Here is a 21657-nt window from a genome sequence, read left to right on the forward strand (position 1 = left end):
TTTGAGACAGAGTCTCTGTTGCCTGGGCTAGAGGGCTAGAGTGCCCTGGCGTCAGCCTAGCTCACAGCAACCTCAAACTTCTGGGCTCAAGCGGTCCTCCTGCCTCAGCCTCCGGAGTAGCTGGGACTACAGGCGAGCACTACCATGCCCAGCTAATTTTTCTATATATATTTTTAGCTGTCCATATAATTTCTTTCTATTTTTAGTAGAGATGGGGTCTCGCTCTTGCTCAGGCTGGTCTCGAACTCCTGAGCTCAAACGATCCGCCCACCTTGGCCTCCCAGAGTGCTAGGATTACAGGCGTGAGCCACTATGCCCAGCCTCTGCTCCATTCCTGACCACCTCCTACAAGTAATTATTTGCATTAGTTTCTAGCTTATCTATCCTGTGTTTCTTTTTAAAAAGTAAACATATGTATATTGCTATATTTATTGCATTTCTTTCACGACATGAAGTCTGGTTTATAAAATTTCTTTTGATGTTTAGAAGGATTTCTATATATTCTAGTGGTTATCTTTATACTGATAAACATTTTATGGAATGCCTCTAGAGCCAGCCTGCTTTTTGCTTGCCTAGGCTTCTACTATTTGATTGCCAGCTTGAAATGATGTTCTGTCATCTAATTGTCTATGTGACAGTCAATGAATATATTCCCCCTTCTCCTATTTTTTGAGTTGCCTTATTTCTATTAGAATGTGTAACATTTACAGACTATTTTCCAACACTAGTCCCTATCTTTGGTATTAATATAAAGTTAAATATATTCAAATTTTAAAAACACATTTAATAGTCTCCATCAGTACTTTACCTAAAGCCTCCTTAAGTCATCTCTCTTGGACAGATGAAGCTCTTCTAGTATAGTATTCAAGGAGAGTTTGTAAGTACTATACAGTGTTCTCTGAGTTCCGGCACGTTTAAAATTTCTTCTAGGACCTAGATACTTCAAGTACAGGTTGGCTACATACAAAATCCTTGGGTAATGGGTTTCCTGATTTTTTTGAAAATGTTGCTTCACTGTTGTGTTGCTTGGTGTTATCATCAGGAAGTCTGGAAACACTTGATTTTTTTCCCTTTTTGGAAATGACATTTCGTTTGTTGTTGATATTTGCCTGGAGGTCCAGATAATTTTTTCTATATCATTTTACCTCTGATTCTTTTTGCCTCTTTCATTTTTGTTCTCATAGCTATTACATTTCTCTTTTCCATGTTTCTTACTTTATTTTTATTTGTATCTATTCTTTCAGGTACTCTGTAGTTTTCATTTTTCAGATGATTTTATGTTTTCAGTATACAGTATTGCCGGCATTTGATCAACTTTCATTTTACATCTTACTGAGTTTTAAAATGTTTGTTGTGTTCTTTCATATCTGCAGTTGCTTATTTAATTATATTTATGTTGGGAGAGTTGTTTTCCTCTTCTTCACATTTTCTAGAGAAATAGTATTTCCTTTCTTTTCTCTTTCTTTTTTTCTTTCTTTCCTTCGTTTCCTCTTTTTCTTTCCTTTCTTTCTCTTTCTTTCTCTCTCTCTCTCCCTTTCTCCCTTTCCTTTCCTTTTCCCTTTCCCTTTCCTTTTCCCTTCTTTTCCTTTCCTTTTTCTTTTCCCTTTCCTTTTCCCTTCTTTTCCTTTCCTTTTCTTTCCTTCCAGGGTTTACCTCTGTCACCCAGGCTGGAGTGCAGTGGTGTCATCATAGCCCACAGCAACCACAAACTCCTGGGCTCAAGTGATCCTCCTGCCTTAGCCTCCCCAGTAGCTGGGACTATAGATGTACATCACCACGCCTGGCTAATTTTTTGTGGAGACAGGGTCTCCCTATGTTGCTCAGGCTGGTCTCAAACTTCTGGCCTCAAATGATCACCACCCCTTGTGTGCCCCCGCCCCCCGCCCCCGCATCCTCCCAAAGTGCTAGGATTACAGATGTGAGCCATTGCACTGGGCAAGAATAGTATTTTCTATTGAAGTTTTCATTTTCTGTTTTCTTTTTGTAGTAGTCTTGTATGGATTTTTGGTAGCTTTTCTATTCATGATAAAATGTGTAGGATTTTCTTGGATTAACAATAACAGGTTATTATTTTTATTGTTTCGTGGGGTTTTTTCCAAATATTTTTAATCCGAGGTTAGTTTTAAAACTGTGGATGCAGAGGGCCAACTGTATTCACAACCCAAATCACACAGAAAGCCACAAGTATATACACAGTAGGCCTGTTGGAACAGGACTGATCTCTCTTGTTTACCATCGCAGCCCTTCTAGCACAAAGCCTGGGACATTCTGGACATTCAGTATGTGTTAAATTCTCTTATTACTTTATTTCTAACGGCATTTACTGCAATCTCCAATTATCTTCCTTTTCTGTTTTGTAACTATATCCCCCTCTAGAATGTAAACTCCATGCAGATAAATATTGTTTTATTTATTGATGTATCCCCGATGGCTAATAAAACAGTGACAAATACATACAGGTACTCAGTAAATATTTTCTGAATCACTGAACAATAACCAGTTCTTAAAGCTGACAAAATTGGTGCAGCTAGATGAAGCATGATTGTGAGGAGCTATGAAAAGTCAGAATAGCCAAATTATCTTACCAACCATCTCCACCCATCCAAAACAGGCTCCTGGGGATTTAATTATGAAATTTATCTCATATTACTTTCTCTAAAGAGCTTCAGTTGGACTTCAACTAAAAAGTTTCAGCATGAGAATATTTTTTAAAATTAGTATGATGAGTTTACTTATTGATGGGAAAATGTAACTGTAAGTATCTATCAGGCTAAAATGCCTATCTTCTACCGTCTATGGAAATTGGTTTGTTTTCCATTTCTAGTCTATGGAAATAGGAGGAACAGAAAATTCAACCAAATTTATTTCATAACATTTTATTTTGAAATAAATTTGAAATAAATTTCAAAATTACAGAAAAATTGCAAAAATAGTACAAAAAATTCATACAATCCCTTCACCCTGTATTTTTCCTTTCACTCTGTATATTACTTATATCTGTGTAACAATCCCAAAGCTTAGTGGCTTAACCCAAGTACTTTTTCTCTTACATATTAATAGTTTCTGAGTTAGTATTCCAGGAGTGGCTAAGCTGTGTGGTCCTAGCTCAGGGTCTCTCATGAAGCGTAGTCAGGATGTTTGCTGGCAGAGGTTGCAGTCAGCTAAAAGCTCGGTAAAGAGTGGAGGATCCACTTCTGAAATGACTCACTCACTTGGCTTTTGGTAGGTGGACGACTGAATCTCTCCATAGGCTGCTTGAATATCCTCAAGATATGGCAGCCGACTTTCCCAGGCTCTGGGCCCCAAAATGACTGAAAAAGAGAGTTAGCAGGAAGATGCAGTGCCTTTTATGACCTAGGCTCTGAAGTCAATACTGTCACTCTGCTTTAATTTATCAAATGGAAAAGTCACCAAAACCAGCCCACTACTCAAGGGGAGGAAAATTAGATTCCATATCTTTCAGAGAGGAATACCTTTGCATTTGTGAAAATATCTTAAAACTACCATACCCAGCTTCACTATTTTTTAACATTTTGCTATTTTGCTTTGTCCCTCTCTACCCCTCATTTATGTACACACCCACGCACATACATGTTATTTCCTAACCATTTAAATGTAGGCAGCGTGCATTGTACCCCTTAAGTGTTTATTTCTTTAAGATAAAGGATATTGTTATACAACACAGTAGTTACCAAAATCAAAATTTAACATTGTGATAATACCTTAAATCTACAGTCCATATTCCACTTGTGTCAACTGTCCTTTCTAGCAAATTTCCATCAAATTTATTTTTAGATAATTTAGTGGAGAGGTAATGGCTTATAAAGCGTGACAGAGGTCATGTAAGTTTTAATTGGCAGGGAATACAGAAAAGGTCCTGAGACGGAGCTTCTGTAAACAAGCATTGTCCAGTTGAGTTATAGTGCGGGGCCCTGAACAAAAGACTATTTCTGAAAAACCATCTTTACCTCTTAGGTTACCCGCTATTTCTGGAAAATGATTTCTCTGTACTGTTCCCTTCAGTTCCCGTCTTGGTTAGAACACAGTTGGAGATCATGCTAATAGTTCAGGACGCCTGGGCAGAACTCCAGCGCAACCATTTATCAGCTGTATTTCCATGAACAGATAACTTTTTGAAACAGATTTCTTCGTCTGTGAGGGGGGTACAATACCTGTCCCTATCGCCCAGAACTGTCGTGAGGATTAAGCGAGCTGGTGAGCCGCAAGCACAGGGCTTGACAGGCGGCCAGCAGCGCTCCGCGAGCCCGCGGACTCCCTTCCCCGGCCGGCCTCCCTCCGTGCGCTGCGGCCGCGGAGCTCGCGAGTGGGCGGGGCGGCGTCACGTGGGCGGGGCGGGCTCGTCGGCCGATCGCACGATGTGACGCGCCGCCGGAGGCAGGCCGGGCCCTTAAGATGGCGGCGGGCGCCCGGAGCGGCTCGGCCCGGCGGTAGTGGCGGGACGGCACTCGCCGCTGGGGCCGGCCGCCCCGGGAGTGGCTGCAGCAGCGCCAGGAAACGAGGATGGTAAAATGACCCAGGGGAAGAAGAAGAAACGGGCCGCGAACCGCAGTATCATGCTGGCCAAGAAGATCATCATTAAGGACGGAGGCACGGTGAGCTGGGGTTCCGCGCCGGCGAGTGTTCTTTGGGGCCCCCATCCGATCTCTTTCTGCCCCTCGCGTTGCCGACCCCAGGCGCCCCCGCCCACCCCCACCCACCCCCACCCACCCCAACCCTGTCTGCCGTGCCGGTGTCTCGGGCTCCCGGACTCCCATTCCGCTGCTCCGGGGATTGTCCTCCCCCGCTCTGGCCTGCGGCCTCCGGGGCCCATCCTCGCTTCTCCCGCACCTGCCTCCCTCTGCTTCGGCCACCTCCGGAGGCCCTGCGGCCTCAAGCCCCACGTGCGTCTCCGCCGCGGGGAGCAATGTGCCGGCTCCCCGCCAGTCGCCGCAGCCTCGTCTTGGCTGCCAGGCCCTGAGAAGCCGTCGCCGCGCTTGCCTTGGGGCCAGGAGCAATCCCTGCCTTTCTATGTTGCTAACGGGATGGCATCTGGCGCGGCGACCCCGCTGCGGCTCGGTAGTACGTTCGCTTTCTCCTTCCACGTCGCTCTGCGTCGGTGCTCCTGCTCTTAGCTGCGTACTGTACCGTAGACCTTGTCGGGAGGTGGGCTTTCCTCTTCTCTGCCCGGCGTCGGAAGCCTGACGGTAGACACCTGGGGCCTACATCAGAACCGGCTAGTTTTCAAACACAGGCATCACCTTATGCCCTTAAGATCAAAACTACTACTAGAGTTGATACTGGCCTAAGGATTAGAAGAAGATGCTTTGAAAGGAAGACAGGTTGGGAACAAGAAAAAAAATGTTTGCTTTTTAAAAACAGTTGTCATCACAACTTTATGCACTGTGTTGTAGTTAACCAGCAGGGGACGTAGGATTTTTAATTGGAAAAAAAAAAAAAACCCTCACATACTTTTTAATGCTAAGATTCCCGGTTGCTACCCTCTCTGGTCTTTGTTGCACCCTTTGATATCACGTTCTGAAACAGAACGAAAAGGTGAAATACATGTTCACATTCCTGTATGCAGAAATGGTTCCTTTAATTCCATTTCTGTTTGTATTTTACTGGAGCCCTGATCAACTGCTAGCACAGTACTCAATATGTAAGTAGGCCAGCATTGAAGATTTGCTGAATTCACTTGAAATACATGTCAACTTTCTTTTGACATTTCAGAACACGGCCCAGTCGATATGCCAAAATTTAGATAACTTGGGACATATGTAATGATTTCAGAGTATATTTTTATTTAATCAAATTTATTAGATGTCATAGCTTTGAAATTTGTTGAAAAAAGAAACTTCAAATTCCTCTGATCCTTTTTATTGAGCTTGATTAATTAAAACATTGCTTTTGATGAAATCAGTTATGAATAGTGATAGCTCTTTTGATGGAGTTGGTAAGAACTATGTGGGGAGAAAAACAGTTGCCTTTGTCAACCTTTAGAAAGAGACAATGTTTTAAATTCTTCATAAAAATCTACAAAATAGAGGCAGTGGAGGATTACATATTTATAAGACCAAGTGATTTTTAAGATCAGCATTCTTTGCAAAAGAAAAGAATAAAACTGATAAACACTCCTGCATTTTCCTTGTAAAGTTCAGTCTTACTACCTCTCTGGGGTTTTGTTTGATTTACTTTACAGAAGATGAGCATGGGGGTATTATCATTTCTCATCTTTATACACTTGATGTTTCACTTTCCATTCTAAGCACCGGACACTCTTAGAATAAGAGGTTTGTTTTGCATTTTTTAATACCACAGGACTTAGTATGTGAATTTTAAAGTGATAAAAACACTTCTATTTTGTGGTAGCACATTCCTAGATGAATTTTTATTATAATTTTTATACATAAACGGGATATATTTCAATAAATATTGGGAGTTTTTTGCAGTATTTGTATTTTATTCTTGCCTTAAATGAAAAAAGTATAACTGTTACAGTCATAGGAGTGATTTTAAAATGGCATTTGCTTTTCTGCCTTTCTGCTTACACTAGGTCAGACTGTTATGAACATTTTTTAAGAAAGGGGAAAAAATTGCCATTTGATATTCTGTTCTTGTGTGTATTTTTTTAAAAAATTCATTGTATCATAGAATGTTTTGGAGCTATTGCTATTGTCATTACAGTTTCAGAGATTTTAGAAAGTTCCACCAGTGGGTAGATTCATTCAGAGTCAGGTGTCTGAAGCTTATGGTGGTACATGACAGGCTTTAAACATTATTTCACATACCTGGTCAGTGGTACTGAGCTGATCCCTCTCTGTTTTCTTTCTCTTATTCAACAATGTTAATAAAATTCTTTCCCATTGTCCTTCTGCTGATGACATATTTGTAGGCCTGTTCAGACAATTTTAAAATTTATAAACAAAATAGTGAGTTGTTCATGATTTGTCAAAAAAATTAGAGCAGATTTATAGTGTTTGGTAGTTGAAGAAGTGAACGGAACCCTTCTACGTGAACCAAGTTAATCATGTTACTGACATTTTTTTTCCTTGAACTTGTATTTCAGTTGGTTCTGAAGCCAGGATGAGGCTAATATGCTGCCTATTTAAGTAGTATGCAATTAAGGTAAATTACATTAAGGTGTGTGATTCTAGATCAGGCGTTCTTAACCTGGGCCTGTTCACCCTGAAGTTGTTTGCAAAATTTTCTTTGACTATACTTTTTTCTTGGGAGATTCCCCAAAGGGTCCATTCTTCTCAAAAGTTTAAGAGCAGTTGTTCTGTTTGAAAACAGCATAAGTAGCTAAAGAATAAGTTCCACAGGTTATATTCAGTAAATATTTATTTAATCATATGCTATATACCATTTCACTGATGAAAGTAGCCATACATTGGTGGATTCACTTTTGAAGCATCCATACTGTAGATATACAGTTTTTAGTTATAAGTTTTAATGTATGTAACTAACATTTGATGTATCTCAGTGTAGACTACGTAAGACCACTGAATTAAAAATGCATTCTGGCCGGGCGCGGTGGCTCACGCCTGTAATCCTAGCACTCTGGGAGGCCGAGGTGGGCGGATCGTTTGAGCTCAGGAGTTCGAGACCAGCCTGAGCAAGAGTGAGACCCCCATCTCTACTAAAAATAGAAAGAAATTATATGGACAGCTAAAAAATAATAATAAAAAAAAAGAAAGAAAAAAATGCATTCTGACATTTTGGAATACTAAAATTTTGTTTTGTTCTGTTAAATCGTAACCATGTGTTGTTTCCAAATTGTTTATAAGCATTCCAGTTAGAGGCTAAGAGCTAAAGAGTTATTTACATTGTTCAAATTGAATTTTCCTTGTGCTTTTTAAATTTTGCTTTTTTAAAATATGATCTTTATTGTTTTGTGTGAATACAGTTGTGGGACTGCATCTCTGACAAAGTGGAAAATGTATGGTTCTTTCACAGTGAATTGGTAAAATGACTTTAAAAATTTGATAGAAAGCAAGGCATGTGTGGATTGCTTTGTTGGATGTACCTGGAAAAAGAAGACTTAATATATCATTTCCAAAGTGAAATATGTATGTGCAGAAAAGCAGAGCATCAGATTTTTTTTTTGTTGTTGGTATCTCTGATTTTAATTAGAGTAAATAGGAGTCAGCAACAACTCTTTACCTACAGGGACGGCTGAAGTAGTGGCAGGATAGCTCTCAGGGGTATAAGGCCTCTGTGGACCCAGAGAGCTGTCAAATAACTTTTAGTGACTAACATATAAGCTCTGAGGGGACCCTGTGATGCTTTTCAAAAAGCATCAGGGTGTATATACTGTCTTTGCAGGTATGTTGTAGGCAGCGCCATGAATGACTTTAACTCCTTGCTCCACGGATCAACATTTGCTTTAGGTTGTGTTTATGGATAAATTAGTAAGCAGTTTTCTCAGATTAATGACTGTCTGTATCCAGTTCATTCTGATATATTGGAAGACCTGCTTCCCAGTATAATCATACCATTTGCAGAAATTCACCTATTCTTTTGCAGCTACCAGAAGTTTAAAGTTTAAGTAAAAAGAATAGCTTTTTCTAAGCAGCATTCTGACAAGTATATATGATTTAAATTTTTTATTTAAAGCTCAAATTGTCTTTTAGCACTATTTTGAATTAGAAGTCTCAAAGTAACAGTTGACGATTTCAGTTAGGGTACATAAAGATCCCTGAAATAGGTTTTGTCTCTTTGATGGCCAGGTGTAGTAGCTTATTCTTCATAATGGGTGGTTGACTTTGTCAATAATGTATAAAAACAGTTATGAATTCTATCATATGAAATACTTTCCCTTAGGGAGCCTTTTTTTTAAAACAAGGAATGGTAGATAATATATATTTATCATTTAGCTATATAAATTGAGTAATTAGAGATCATACCAGTCCTGAGTTCAGGACAGACATTGGTGACAGTTTGATTTTTGTGTTAGTGGTGGTTTTTAAATTTTTAATTTAATTTTGTCTTTTTAGTGAGTTCAATTTGTAGTCATTTGAAACAGTGTAATTTGGATGACTTAACTTGATTTGACAGCCACATCTTTTCCTGCTAAGAATGGAGGAAGATAGATTATATCGTCTTGTTGCTTATCTTTCCAAAATTTACCACAAAGCAGTATAATCTTAAGCTCTAACACCCACCCCCGCTTTAAGTATAAAACTTAATTAATCTCAATGAACTCATGTGAAGAGTATTTTTAAGAAGTATCTTTCATTCTGTTTAGGAGCAATTTTAACCAATACCTCTTTACTATGTGATGATGCACAGATACTGAATATCTCTCACTTTAAAATTGATCCATAACATGTAAGATAATTTTTAAATCTCACTGCAGATTAAGCCAGTGTGACTTAATTAGCATAATGGTGTCACTACATGGTTATGGGGATTCATATTTTCAGAAAATTGAAGATTGGTTTCCTTTTTGGTTTACAAATGTAGTAAACTCTGGCCCTCTTTGATTAAAGTCAGAGAAAACAAGAAAAAACACCATGATACCAAAATCTAGTAGTAAAGCCTAATTTCCTCCAGACATACCATAATGTTTCAGGTCAGGATTTCATTAAAGCAGCTTTGTAGTTACAGTATTTTCTATATTAACTTTTTTTTGTCCCTCCCTGAAAAGCTGTAATTCTTTGATGCCTACAACTAAGTATATTTTTTTCTGTGTAAGACTTTCACATTAAATTATTTTAGTCAGCTTAGCTGTGTACTGTTAAGAGGAAATGCATTATTTTTTCTGAAGATGTATTTTATTCTCATTTTTGATTGATAACTTGTCAGAATATTAAATTCTAAGTTCAGAATTATTTTCCTTCATACTTTATTTTGTTACTTGTCATTTTTTTTTTTATTTCCCTAACTTTTGAGACTTTTCACAACTACAGAAAAGATGCAAGAATAGCACAATGAATATTCATTTGCCCATCATATAGATTCAGGATTTACCAGTTGTTAACATTTTGCCACATTTGCTTTTACTTTCTCTCTCTATATATATGCTCACATTTTTTCCTCTGAACCATCTGAACATTAGTTGTAGACATCATGACACTTTATCCCTAAAATACTTAGATATGTCATCTAAGAATAAGAGTATTTTCCCTTATAACCACAATACAATCACCACAATCAGAAAATTTAACATTAATACAACACTAATATGCAATATGTCTATGGTCACATTTCCCCAATTGCCCCAGTAGTATCCACTTTGTAGGGTTTTTTTCCAGTGCATAGTTTATTTTTTTTTATTTTTTATGTTTTTTAAATTTAACAGTTTAATTGAACAAAAGTACAATTAAAGAATTGGGCAGCCCTCGGACCCAAATAGGTTCAGAGAACTCCATTCCCCAACATGGGCAGGCACTATTTCTGGACAGAAAATGAAAGTGAGGTACAGAGACAGCTTGAGTGTTTCCAAACAAGTGTCTGCCTGGTATTTGCACAAAAATAAGATTTATTAAGGCAAGAAAGATAGGATTATAGGGCAAGAGCAAGATACAGGTTTACAGAGCATGATACATAAGCCACAAACGATGACTGGACCCATTGTCGCAGCAGGAAAAGAGCAAGGAAGGGCGCAAAAAAAAAAAGTCAATGCAGAGTTTAATCATTATGCTTAGTTGCCATCTTTCTTCAGCCTCTTTTTAGTCTAGAATAGCTTTTTTTCTGGGGTTTGGTTTTTGTTTTTTTTTTAAATAAAGAATCTAAGCCAGTTGTTTTACAGAATGACTCTGTTTGGTTTATTCTCATTGTTTCCTCACAAGATAGCATACTAATTAATAAATAGAATTATAATGCTCAGTTACTCTTGGAACAACTTCTGTCTCCTAGCCAACAATCCACATAAGCTCCTGGTTCACTGATACCCCTTGTATAGCAGGCATTGTGCTATGGATTAGGATGCTACAATGGAGAAGACTTGATCCTTGTACTTAAGAGAGTGATAGTCTGTGGCAGTGTATGCAATAGTTAAGATTTGGTCTCTGGAGTTGCTTGGATTGGGCTCTGCCTCATATTTTATTTGCTGTATTGGACTGTAAAATGGACATAATAGTATTTATCTCGAAGGGTTGTTAGAAAGAGTTAGATTATGAATGAAAACCATCATAAGTTTTCAGTAATATTATTTTAATGTAGTGTCTGTATGATCAATCCATGTGATAAATACTGTAGTGAACAGTGGGATATCAAAGTATAGAGGAGGGAATTAATAAGGAAGTTGCAAGTTTAATTAATGTACTGTGCTTAAATATAGTAACTATACTGAATACTACGGTAATAGGTAGAAGGGACTTGTAGAATAATTCATTTCAGTTCTACAAACATCTGTTAAGCACCTTTGTGCTATGCATGTGCCAGATGATTCAGATCATAGAAGAATAAAGCACAGGGCTGCCTCAAGGAGCATGAGGTTGGAAAAGGTAAGTTTAGGCCAAATAAAATAGGTACCTTACAAAGCTAAATTTTATAAAAATTGTTCAATGTAACAGAGTAAGACAATAAATAAGTAGATTTTTAGAGGCCCAGCCAAAAGCCTAGGTGATAAAACTATGGTCTGTTACCAATGGAAAGTATGATTTAGAAATTTTGGGGATTAGATTGAGGAGTGGAATTGGGGGATAAAGGAAATTGCCCCTGATTTCTCAGGTTAAAGTTAAAGATGACTACCATGGAACCATCTCTCATGCCTCCATAAGAGAGAAATTACTCAGCTGAATGGACTTTTGATATAGTAATTATTATAGTTTTTGGTGGCATATCTTGGCATTAGTGGTTGGGTATGTGTTAGTTTAGGTTCAGATTTGTCTCCTTGAGAATTTTTCACTTTGTACCCCTTGCAGTTTTCTTGAGCCATCCTCAGATGTCATTTGTTGATAAGATCTTTATGATCTGGCTCTCTACTCTAGACACTGTAAACTACTAACTGGTCAAATATTTTCGTGTCTTCTTATCCATTACCTCTCCCCTCTGGTTTTTCTGCCTAGTCCATGACCACATATTCCCAAATTGTCCTGAAATTTTGCTCATGGGTGGGTATTCCATTGCAGTCACCAGTAATTGTAATTACTGGTGCTTGTGTCAAAGTCCTACCTAGAAGTTTTCTTAATTCCAAATCAGTAAAATATTTTTTAAATGTGTTCATTTTATAAAGCTGTTGTATTGCTTCTGAATTCTTTAAAATAGAAGAGATGAATATGGATAAAATACAGCTCTCAAAATAACTAATACTTCAGAACAAGCAAATATCCTCCCTCCCTGCTTTCTTTTTTTAATAAGTAATATATGTTTTCCTACCAATTCTGGGAAATTTGATAGAATGATTCAGAAGGGACAAGTATATGCAGCCTACCTATCTTTTTCCATTCTAGTTTTACCTAGTTTTTCTCTTAAATAAACAACACATTTTCCTCTAAAAGTAAAAGCATGCTTGTTAGAAAAGATTTAGAAAATTCAGAACAGCATAGTAAACAGATTTTTTGTTGTTTTTCATAGTTGAAATTACCCTCTGTATATAATTTTATTTCCTACTTTGATTTTTTAAAATTTAACATTGCCATAAGCATTTTTACATGTTATAAATCATCTATAAATAATTTGGGCTGCATATTATTCTGATTTACATACTGTGATTTGATTATGGGATATGTAACAAAAAATTGAACATTTAGTTTTCTATTTTTCCTACTGTAATTGATGCTGCCATGAATATCTTTGTGGGAGAGCTTTTTCTGAATGTTTGATTATTTCTGTAGGATAGGATGTTATTAAATATTTTAAAAATTATTAATGTTTGTCCTTTATATTTTTTAGCATGTCTTAGTATTTTTGTATGACTTTTTATGAATGCCTAGCCTGGCTAAGATAGTAATCTTTTGTTATTTCTTGCATAATCTTCCTCAATTTGTTTGCCTTTTAAATTCAGCTAATGTTGTACATGTTTTTCTCAAACCAGTATAACTAAAACTGAATTAATCTTCTATGTTTTCTCCGTTCCTCACTGTCTAGTCAACCAAGCCAGAAACTGAAATCTTATTTCTTCATTGCTGATCGTCCCTTCCCCTCTGCTACATCTGGTCAACCACTGAGTCCTACTGATTCTACCTCCTAAATGTTTTTCATATCCATTTCCTTTACTGCATTCCTACTGCCAGCCTCTTATTCAGATTACTGTTACCTCTAACCTCCGTTTCTGCAACAACCTGCCTTTTGGTTTTTCTGATTCCCTTCCAACCTATTTGCCACATGACAGTGAAAGTTGTTATTCTAGAAAGGCAGTCCTGTGATGGGATTTACTCTTTGGCTTAAGACATTTCAGTGTTTTCCTGCTGCCTTAGGTTAAAGGACTTAATGTGACTTAAAAGACCTTTTTCGAGTTAGCTCTCCAACTTCACCTCTCCTAACCTCTCAGCCTCAACTATTGCCGCTTTCCTCCTTAGTTATCAGATACTGAAGTAAGCTATAATGTCTCCTGTTTTCTGGCCTTCACATATCATGTTTTCTTTACCTCAAATACTCTTGGTCATAATATGCTCCCCTCACCTCCCACCCTATCCCATACACACCTGACAATCCTGACATCTTTCCCACTGGACTTTGAGGTGTTAGCCTAGATGATACTGCCTTTCTCCTGGGAAGCCTTCTCTGACATTCCTCTTGACTGATTAAGTATGCTTCACTTAAACACAGAGCCACTTTTAACACATTATTTTCTACTGTTGTTTTTGTTCTGTGTGTATATTACATGTTTTTAATATAATTACCACCTTTTTCTCAGCATTTCCCAAGCTTTTTTCCACAGAACTCAAGTGTCCATGAGATATTATTATCTGTTGTGTAAAGGGATTCCACGTTCGAGATTGAAGAACAGTGCACACTGTATTGTCTTGGAGATTTGTAATATAAATTAGCATGTTAAAGGCCCTGAGAAGTTCTACCAAGCTTTCTACTTGGTGCTGGGTATATGTGGTAGTGAACAAAACACGTTTGGAGCTTACCAAATTCTACAGCCATTTTTTGATCTTATCTTACTATCCTTGCTTCATTTGGTACTTCCTGGTCATCACCACTTCCTTCCTAAAGCTACTCTTTTATCATCTGTGACACTATATTCTCTTGATTTTCCTGATATTTTTCTCATTGTTCTTTCTTTATCTTCCTCATGGGTTCCTTTTCTTCTGCCTACCACTAAAATGTTGGCATTCCTTGGAGTTCTGTCTTAGCCTACTGCTTTTTTACACTTTATCCTCTCCTGAAAATTTCATCCACTCTGGTACTTTCAAACATCACATTTGCTGCTGACTAATTGTTTTAATCAGGGCTCAAAGACAATAGAAATGTTATAAATGAAGAGGACAATCTCATAGATAGGACCTGAAGTAAATCTGAGCCTTGTGGGAGAAAAAGTATTGGGAAGCCACCACCTTCTGCTACTAGACAATCAAGCTAAAAATCTGGAAGTCATTCTTGATTCTCCCTCCCACTATTTATCAAGTTCTGCCATCTTCAAATTCTGAATACTTATGTCCATTCTCTCCCCTCCAGAGTCCGTACCACTCCATTATTTCATGTCCTCCTCCTCTCGTTTGAGCTGATTCAAATAGCCTTCTTTTGCATGCACTTTGCTCTTCAGTTCTATCCTTTAGGAAATCACCAGTGATGTATTGAAAAATGCAGGTCTGATCAGATTGTTCTGTTGCTTGAAACCCTTCAGTGGTTTCCTATGTCTCCAGAGAAAAGATGAGAATTTCCTTAACAAAGTATAGAGGCTACCTCTTCTGCCTCCTTCTCCTTATTTTCCAGCAGCTTTAAATGGTTATGGCCCTTCCTACTTCCACTTTCTTTTCTTTCAGTACTCTTCTCCTGCTTCCTAATCTGTGCATCTCTCTCTTATTGCATGTACACATAAGCAGGTGATTATAATGAGGTTTCTTCCTCTCTAGACTGTGAACTCCTTCCCATCAGGAAGTCCATCTTAATTGTTTTTGTAATCCTGGAACCTTTGGTACATAGTAGGTACTCCATAGGTGTTGTTTGAATGAATGAGATCTTATGCAAATTCATTTCCAGCAATGGTCCTTCAGTCTCAAGATCTACCCCGGGGGGGTTTTCAAGTACCTGAATTCTGTAGGTTGGGAGAGACATCTATTATTTTAAATGATGACACATTGCGACAATATTAACAATGATGCAGCATTGTTTTCAGCATATAGAGAAATCCAAACACTTAATATTTCTGCATAAGGCTGTTGAATATTCTTTAAAGCTTAGATATGACATTGTAATTTGTATTTGTTTGCATGCAAATCCTGATCTTAAATGTTTAAGTTGATTGATGAGACCAAATAGCAGTAGTTTAGACATTTGTCTAGAAAATCTTGTCTTACTATACAAACTTTTTTAGTGGAGACTAAATTAATATTATAGGTTATTTGTTTTTCCATCAATTTCATATTGCTCTTTAAGATATGAAACTTAACAACTGAAGCAATTCTTATGACATATCTAGCAGCGGTATAAACATGAACTTAATTTTGCACTTTCTTTTCTTGTGTACGTGAAATCCCAAACCATGTACATACTACGTTGGGGACTGTTCTGCTTGTGAGCCATGTTGATTATCTGTAATTTTTGCTGCTTGCTTCATTTATGTATTGAGTTAGTCCAGTAGCCTCCTAACTGCTGCACCTTTGCCAGAAAAATCTTTCTTGAAACTTTCATGTAATCATGTGAGTTTTACTTAAAATCCTTTAGTGGCTCCCATTGCCTTCAGAACATAGATTCCTTAGCTAGTCGTTGAGTAGCTCATCTTTCAGTGCGCCCCAACGTGCTGCCCGTGCTCCAGTTGTACTGAACTACATATATGAGTCCCATAATGCCTCATGCTGTCAGCCTCTGAACCTTTGTGCGGGCTGAGCTGTCTTTCCCACCCTCTACCCCCACCTATCTAACTCTGTTGTATCCTTTCAACCTTCCTCTTGGATGTCCGATATTCCCAGCACCGCCCCTCCCACCCCCCACACACGGTATGTTCCCATTGCACACCGTGCTTACAGAAATGAATTTAGTTGTTTTCTTGTCCGTCCCTAGCACCTTGAGCACAGGGACAGTCTGTGCAGATGTTTGACATGGTGCCCAGTACATATATGTTCTTAATAAATATTTATTGACTGTTGCCATCGTTACTAATTCTAGAATGTACTCTTAACTTTTTAAAAAATCTGTTTTATAGCCTCAAGGAATAGGTTCTCCTAGTGTTTATCATGCGGTTATCGTCATCTTTTTGGAGTTTTTTGCTTGGGGATTGTTGACAGCACCCACCTTGGTGGTAAGTAATCTTTTAACTTATTTATCACTGACTCTAAAATCTCTTTTTCTTTAGTTTTGAAGGAAAAAATGGCCCCTTTTCCTTTCCATGGTTAATTCTCCCACCAAAATTTTCAGCCCTTCAGTACTCCTGTATTTTATTGCTTGGGTTGTCTTTTCCAACCTTCTCTTTTACTTTTTTGGAGGGCTGGAGGGTGTGTAATTGGACATATTCAGGCACAGGCTCATCACCACTCTGGATAGGGTGGAAGGAATTCTACTGACAGGTTTAGGAAAAATGATCTTTGTGACCTGCATGACTCAGCATAATTATCTTGAGATTAATTTATGAAGTTGCATGTTCTAAATACAAGTTTCTTTCCATTTTGGCTGAGGCTTGAGAGGTAACCATCTAGAAGATTTATTCTTTCATAGGCCTAAGCTGATTTTACCCAAATTTCCCCAGATTTAGAACATTAGAAAAGACCTCCCTGCCAGACTGCTCAACTCAGGTGTTAGTTGGTTTTCTCCTGTTGTTACAGATAAAGGGAATGGAATGAAAGAAGAAGTATCTATGGTAAAAGTCTTACTATCTTGAAAAGAATAATTAGGACAAATGTGTAGCTTACCAAATCCTAGAAGGATAGAATTTTAAAATGATATACTATCTTACATTTTCATGAGATTGTTCATTGTTATACAAAAAAGCTTTTTACAAAAAGGCTATTTATAGAAAAATTGGATAATCACATAAGTAGGGTGAACTAGTTTAAGAACATTTACAATCCATATTTCTCGGCATACTTAGTTACAGCTGCATAGTCATAACTATATATACATAAAATATTGACGTTTAACAATTATTTTGAATATACAGGGGATAAGCATAAGCACTGCTATAACAAGATTCAGAAGAAAAGAAAATCTTCAGATAAATGCAATTCTTTTTATAATAAAGCATGCATTGCCAGTTAGGAATAGCTCCCTGAATAACTGACATATATTACAATTGTAAGAATGCCAATTTGAATGTTTCTGTTGAAATCCTTTTCTTTTTAAGAAGTGTAACTCATTTATCTATAATGGATTATCAGTTTTACATAAATAGATTTTCAAAATAATTGAAATGTGGACTTTTAAAGTAGCAGTTTTTTTAGCTTACTAATTTCTGATGGAAATCTTTCAAAAATTAATTTATATATTTCCTGTCTTCATAATCCAAGTACAGTGATTTGGAACTTCCTCCAATGATGCAAGTTCATTATGACATTCGTAACTTCATTATATTGTAATAATCTGTTGTCAAGGACTACTGAGGTGCTGTAATGATTTGTGGTCTCATGACTTTATATTAGCTTTCTTAATGCTCCAATGTGCTTGTGTAGAATCTACTACCAGTTGAACACATAAATCTGTCTGGTGGATGGATCGTCATCACTCCAGTGATTTAAAGCACTTGAGCTCTGTAATAGTAAACAGTCTATATGTTTTTATATTATCATGGGCCCAGGCACAGTCCTAAGCACTCTAAATACATTATCATTTAATCCTCATAACCACCTTGTGAGATATTAGCCTCATAATTCAGATGAGGAAATTGAGGCTTAGAAAAGTTAAGAAACTTGATTGGTACTGTGACAGTAAACTGCAGTATTGATATTTGAACCTAGGCTTGCTTGATTCTGGTGCTCAGTCTTTTGGGGAATGCTAGTAGTGAGTGGCTCATACCCATGTTTTAGATAGTTGAGATTGTTGGGTAGCCCAACCACTAGCTAAGTAGAGGATTAAAATGTGGGTAAGCTGTTAGCAAGCTGTCACAAAAGCTTTTCGTGATGTTTCCATAATTTGTCATCATAATTTAAAGTGTGTATAGCTATTTTAAAAATTTGCTTCTGGTTTACACTTTTTTAAGATATGTCAACTTTTTGTGCAACTTTGGTGCAGTTTTTTTTTCCCCCTACTTGAACAAAGGGAGACTATCTTTTTAAGAACAAAGAAGGAATCTCCTTATTTAGGCAGAAAGTCTTTATTCATTTTTTGTAGACATAGAAAACAGACTTTGTACTTAGTGTATCCTTAATTATTTTTAATTAAAAAATGGACAGTATTTTTAATTTTTCTTTTTTTCACTTTTTAATATACAGGCGCTCCTTGACTTATGATGGGGTTAAGTCTAGAACCCATTGTAAGTTGAAAGTATATTTAAATTGAAAATGCATTAATACACTCAACTACCAAACATCATATCTTAGCCTAGTCTGCCTTAAATGTGCTCAGAAGGCTTACATTGGCCTACCATTGGGCAGAATCATACAACAACACAGCACACTGTAGACTATCGGTTGTTTACCTTCGTGATCCCGTGGATGACTGGGAGCTGCTGCTTGCTGCCTAGCATAACAAGAAAGTATTGTGTTTACTGTAGAGTGTCTTTTTTTCCCCGAGTGCCCATCAATACATGAGCAGATTAATAAAATGTGGTATATGTATACCATGGAGTACTACTCAGCCACAAAAAACAATGGTGAACTAATACCTCTTATATTATCCTGGATGGAGCTGGAACCCATTCTTCAAAGTGAAGTATCACAAGAGTGGAAAAACAAGCACCACGTGTACTCACCATTAAACTGGCACTAACTGATCAACACTTATGTGCACATATGGAAGTAACATTCATTGGGTGTCAGGTGGAAGGGGAGAGGAGGGTGTGGGTAAATTCACACCTAATGGGTGTGGTGCACACTTTCTGTAGCTTGTAGCTCTGACTCAGGTGGTGCAAAAGCAATATATATAACCAAAGTGTTTGTACCCCCATAATATTCTGAAATTTAAAAAAGAGTATTGTACATATTAGTAGCCCGGGAAAAGATGAAAATTCAAAATCTGAAGTATGGTGTGAATAGCTTTCACACCACTGTAAAGTCGAAAATTGTAAGTCAAATCATGATAAGTCGGGGACCATCTGTACTGAATTCTGGTTAGGAAAATGAAAGGTGCTAATTTGTGGGTACTTAATAAAGTTTTTGGAGGTTTTTATTTTTGTTTTGGCCAGCATGACTACATATCTTAGAATAACTGCTATGATATCTTTCCCAGTTATGTTTATTGGAAGACTTTGTTTTTCCGTGATTGTTATAACAGTTACTTTTAATCCCATGTTTGATCTTTATACATGAATTTTAAAATGGCAAAATGATGTTATTGTTACTAGGGAGAATTGTCTATATTATTATTCATAATCAAAAAACAAAAAAAGGTAAAGAATTATATTTTTTAAATCAAGCATCTTCTCAGAAAAAAATTTAAATATTAATGATTTTTTAAAAGAGACAGAGTCTTGCTGTGTTGCCAGGCTAGTCTCCAACTCCTGGCCTCAAACAATCCTCCTGCCTCAGGCTTTGGAATAGCTAGAACTACAGGCATGCAGCACTGCACCCAGCTAAATATTAATGAATTTTAAGCTCAGAACTTTATTTCTTTATTTTCTTTATGTATATTCTTCTCCCCACCCCCTTTTTTGGAGACAGAGTCTCACTGTGTTGCCCCTCCTAGAGTGCTGTGGCATCATCATAGCTCACTGCAACCTCCAGCTCCTGGCTCAAGCGATCCTCCTGCCTCAGCCTCCTGAGTAGCTGAAACTACAGGCATGCACCACCACTCCTGGCTAATTTTTTCTATTTTTGGTAGAGATGGAGTCTCACTCTTGCTCAGGCTGATCTCAAACTCCTGACCTCAAGTGATCCTCCTGCGTCTGCCTCCCAGAGTGCTAGGATTACAGGCATGAACCACCACACTTGGCCCTGTGTACATGTTTTTAAATGCAGTTTTTGTGTTCTACATTTTTCTTTTAATTTGTATGATGAGGAGAACCGTGAGGGTGGGAGAACAAGGATTAGGTTGTAGAGATTAGATTGCATCTAATTGCTGAGATTTGTTATGCTTTAGGTACTTTCAGGTACTTTGGACTTTGGGCATTGGAACAGCAAGAATCTTTCAAGCATCACTAAGGAAAATTGTGCATGTAAGCACATGTGTAAATCTGTATATATACGTGCCTTTCTCTGTATATAATATATATTGCTTTTTTATGATTAGAGACAGTATATGCCTGTTATAAAATATTAAGCAATATATGTTAAGTGGGACATGAAGATTCTCCCATAATCCTACCCACCCTTCAAGGTAAGATAAGAGTTTCTGACTGCAGGCTAGCTTTTACCTTTGTGAGGACAGGTTAGCCAACTAGTGATGAACGTTTTTTAGCAATTAGAATGTGTTATCTATTAATTCAATGATTTTTAATAAGAAGTGAATATCAGTGAGGGCTGGGAGTTTTTCAAAATACCTGGGCCTTAGAGCATGTCTTGCTAAAATCGTAATCTCAAGGGTGAGGCCTAGGTATATATATTTTTTAGAATTGATTCTGTTATATATTTAGTATACATCACGAAGAACAAGATTTAATTTAATGTGGGATTTTTAAAGTTTTGCTCATTTTGAGGTTTTTGCCTGCAAATTTTGTTTCTTGTTGTTGATTTTGCTGTCAGTCTTCTTTGTCTTAGACCCACACTCCTTACCCCTCCCTCAGTGTTGGAGTGTGTGGAGAGGTGGATTTCAGGCTAAAAGAAGGCACCAAGTGATAGAGCTTTGCTCTCAAAGTTTGTTAACCTTTAAACGTTTCATTTCTGTCTTACGTGTTTTGAAACTGATTATAAATGGTGCCTTAAGAGTTATAGCTTTTAACATTCATTTAAAAAGGGAAAATAAGGATAAAGATATAATTCAACTTATTTATATTTTAAGTCAATATCTCTCTCTTCCCATACATACCTCTCAAAAATTGTATTATAGTTTAAGCATTTCAAATTTCAAAGGTATTGTTTAAATTAATTCATTTAATAATCAATTTTAGACATCAATTATAATGAACTGACAAATATTTTCTTGAAGACTGAAGTCTAACACTTTTGAGAGGTTATGAATATATGGTTGATCATAGTAGATGTTCAACCAGTGATCATCCATTGCTTAAATAACATATTAGCTAGCTAAAGACAATTAACGACAGTAGGTATAAGGATCTATAATCCTAAGGAATGGCTTTACTCTTTGACAGCCCTATGGTTCTGAAAATATCAGGCCAGTGTTTGATGGTTCAAGCTGATAGGTACATAGTCCATGTTATGGAACACTCAATCCTCTAGCATCTCTTCTACCTAAGTGGTTTTGTATCTTTGCTACAGAAACAGTCCCAAAGCATTTAAAGTTCTTAAACTTTTTAAGATTCATAAAATTTCTTAGAAAATGTTACATTCTTGGCCG

At 37.3% G+C, this 21657-nt stretch overlaps 1 protein-coding gene across 1 annotated transcript in view; it reads left to right on the plus strand.

Moving 5' to 3' along the window:
- Window positions 1-4391: 4391 nt before the first annotated feature.
- Window positions 4392-21657, plus strand: part of MFSD14A (major facilitator superfamily domain containing 14A) — a 40464-nt gene continuing 23198 nt past the window's right edge. The window contains exons 1-2 of the mRNA XM_069478292.1: window positions 4392-4613; window positions 16259-16354. Coding sequence (XP_069334393.1) covers window positions 4530-4613; window positions 16259-16354 — 180 coding nt within the window. The 5' untranslated portion in view covers window positions 4392-4529. The remainder of the gene's footprint in view (window positions 4614-16258; window positions 16355-21657) is intronic.

This window comes from Eulemur rufifrons, chromosome 8 (genome assembly GCF_041146395.1).
Source record: "Eulemur rufifrons isolate Redbay chromosome 8, OSU_ERuf_1, whole genome shotgun sequence".
NCBI classification, from domain to species: Eukaryota; Metazoa; Chordata; class Mammalia; order Primates; family Lemuridae; genus Eulemur; species Eulemur rufifrons.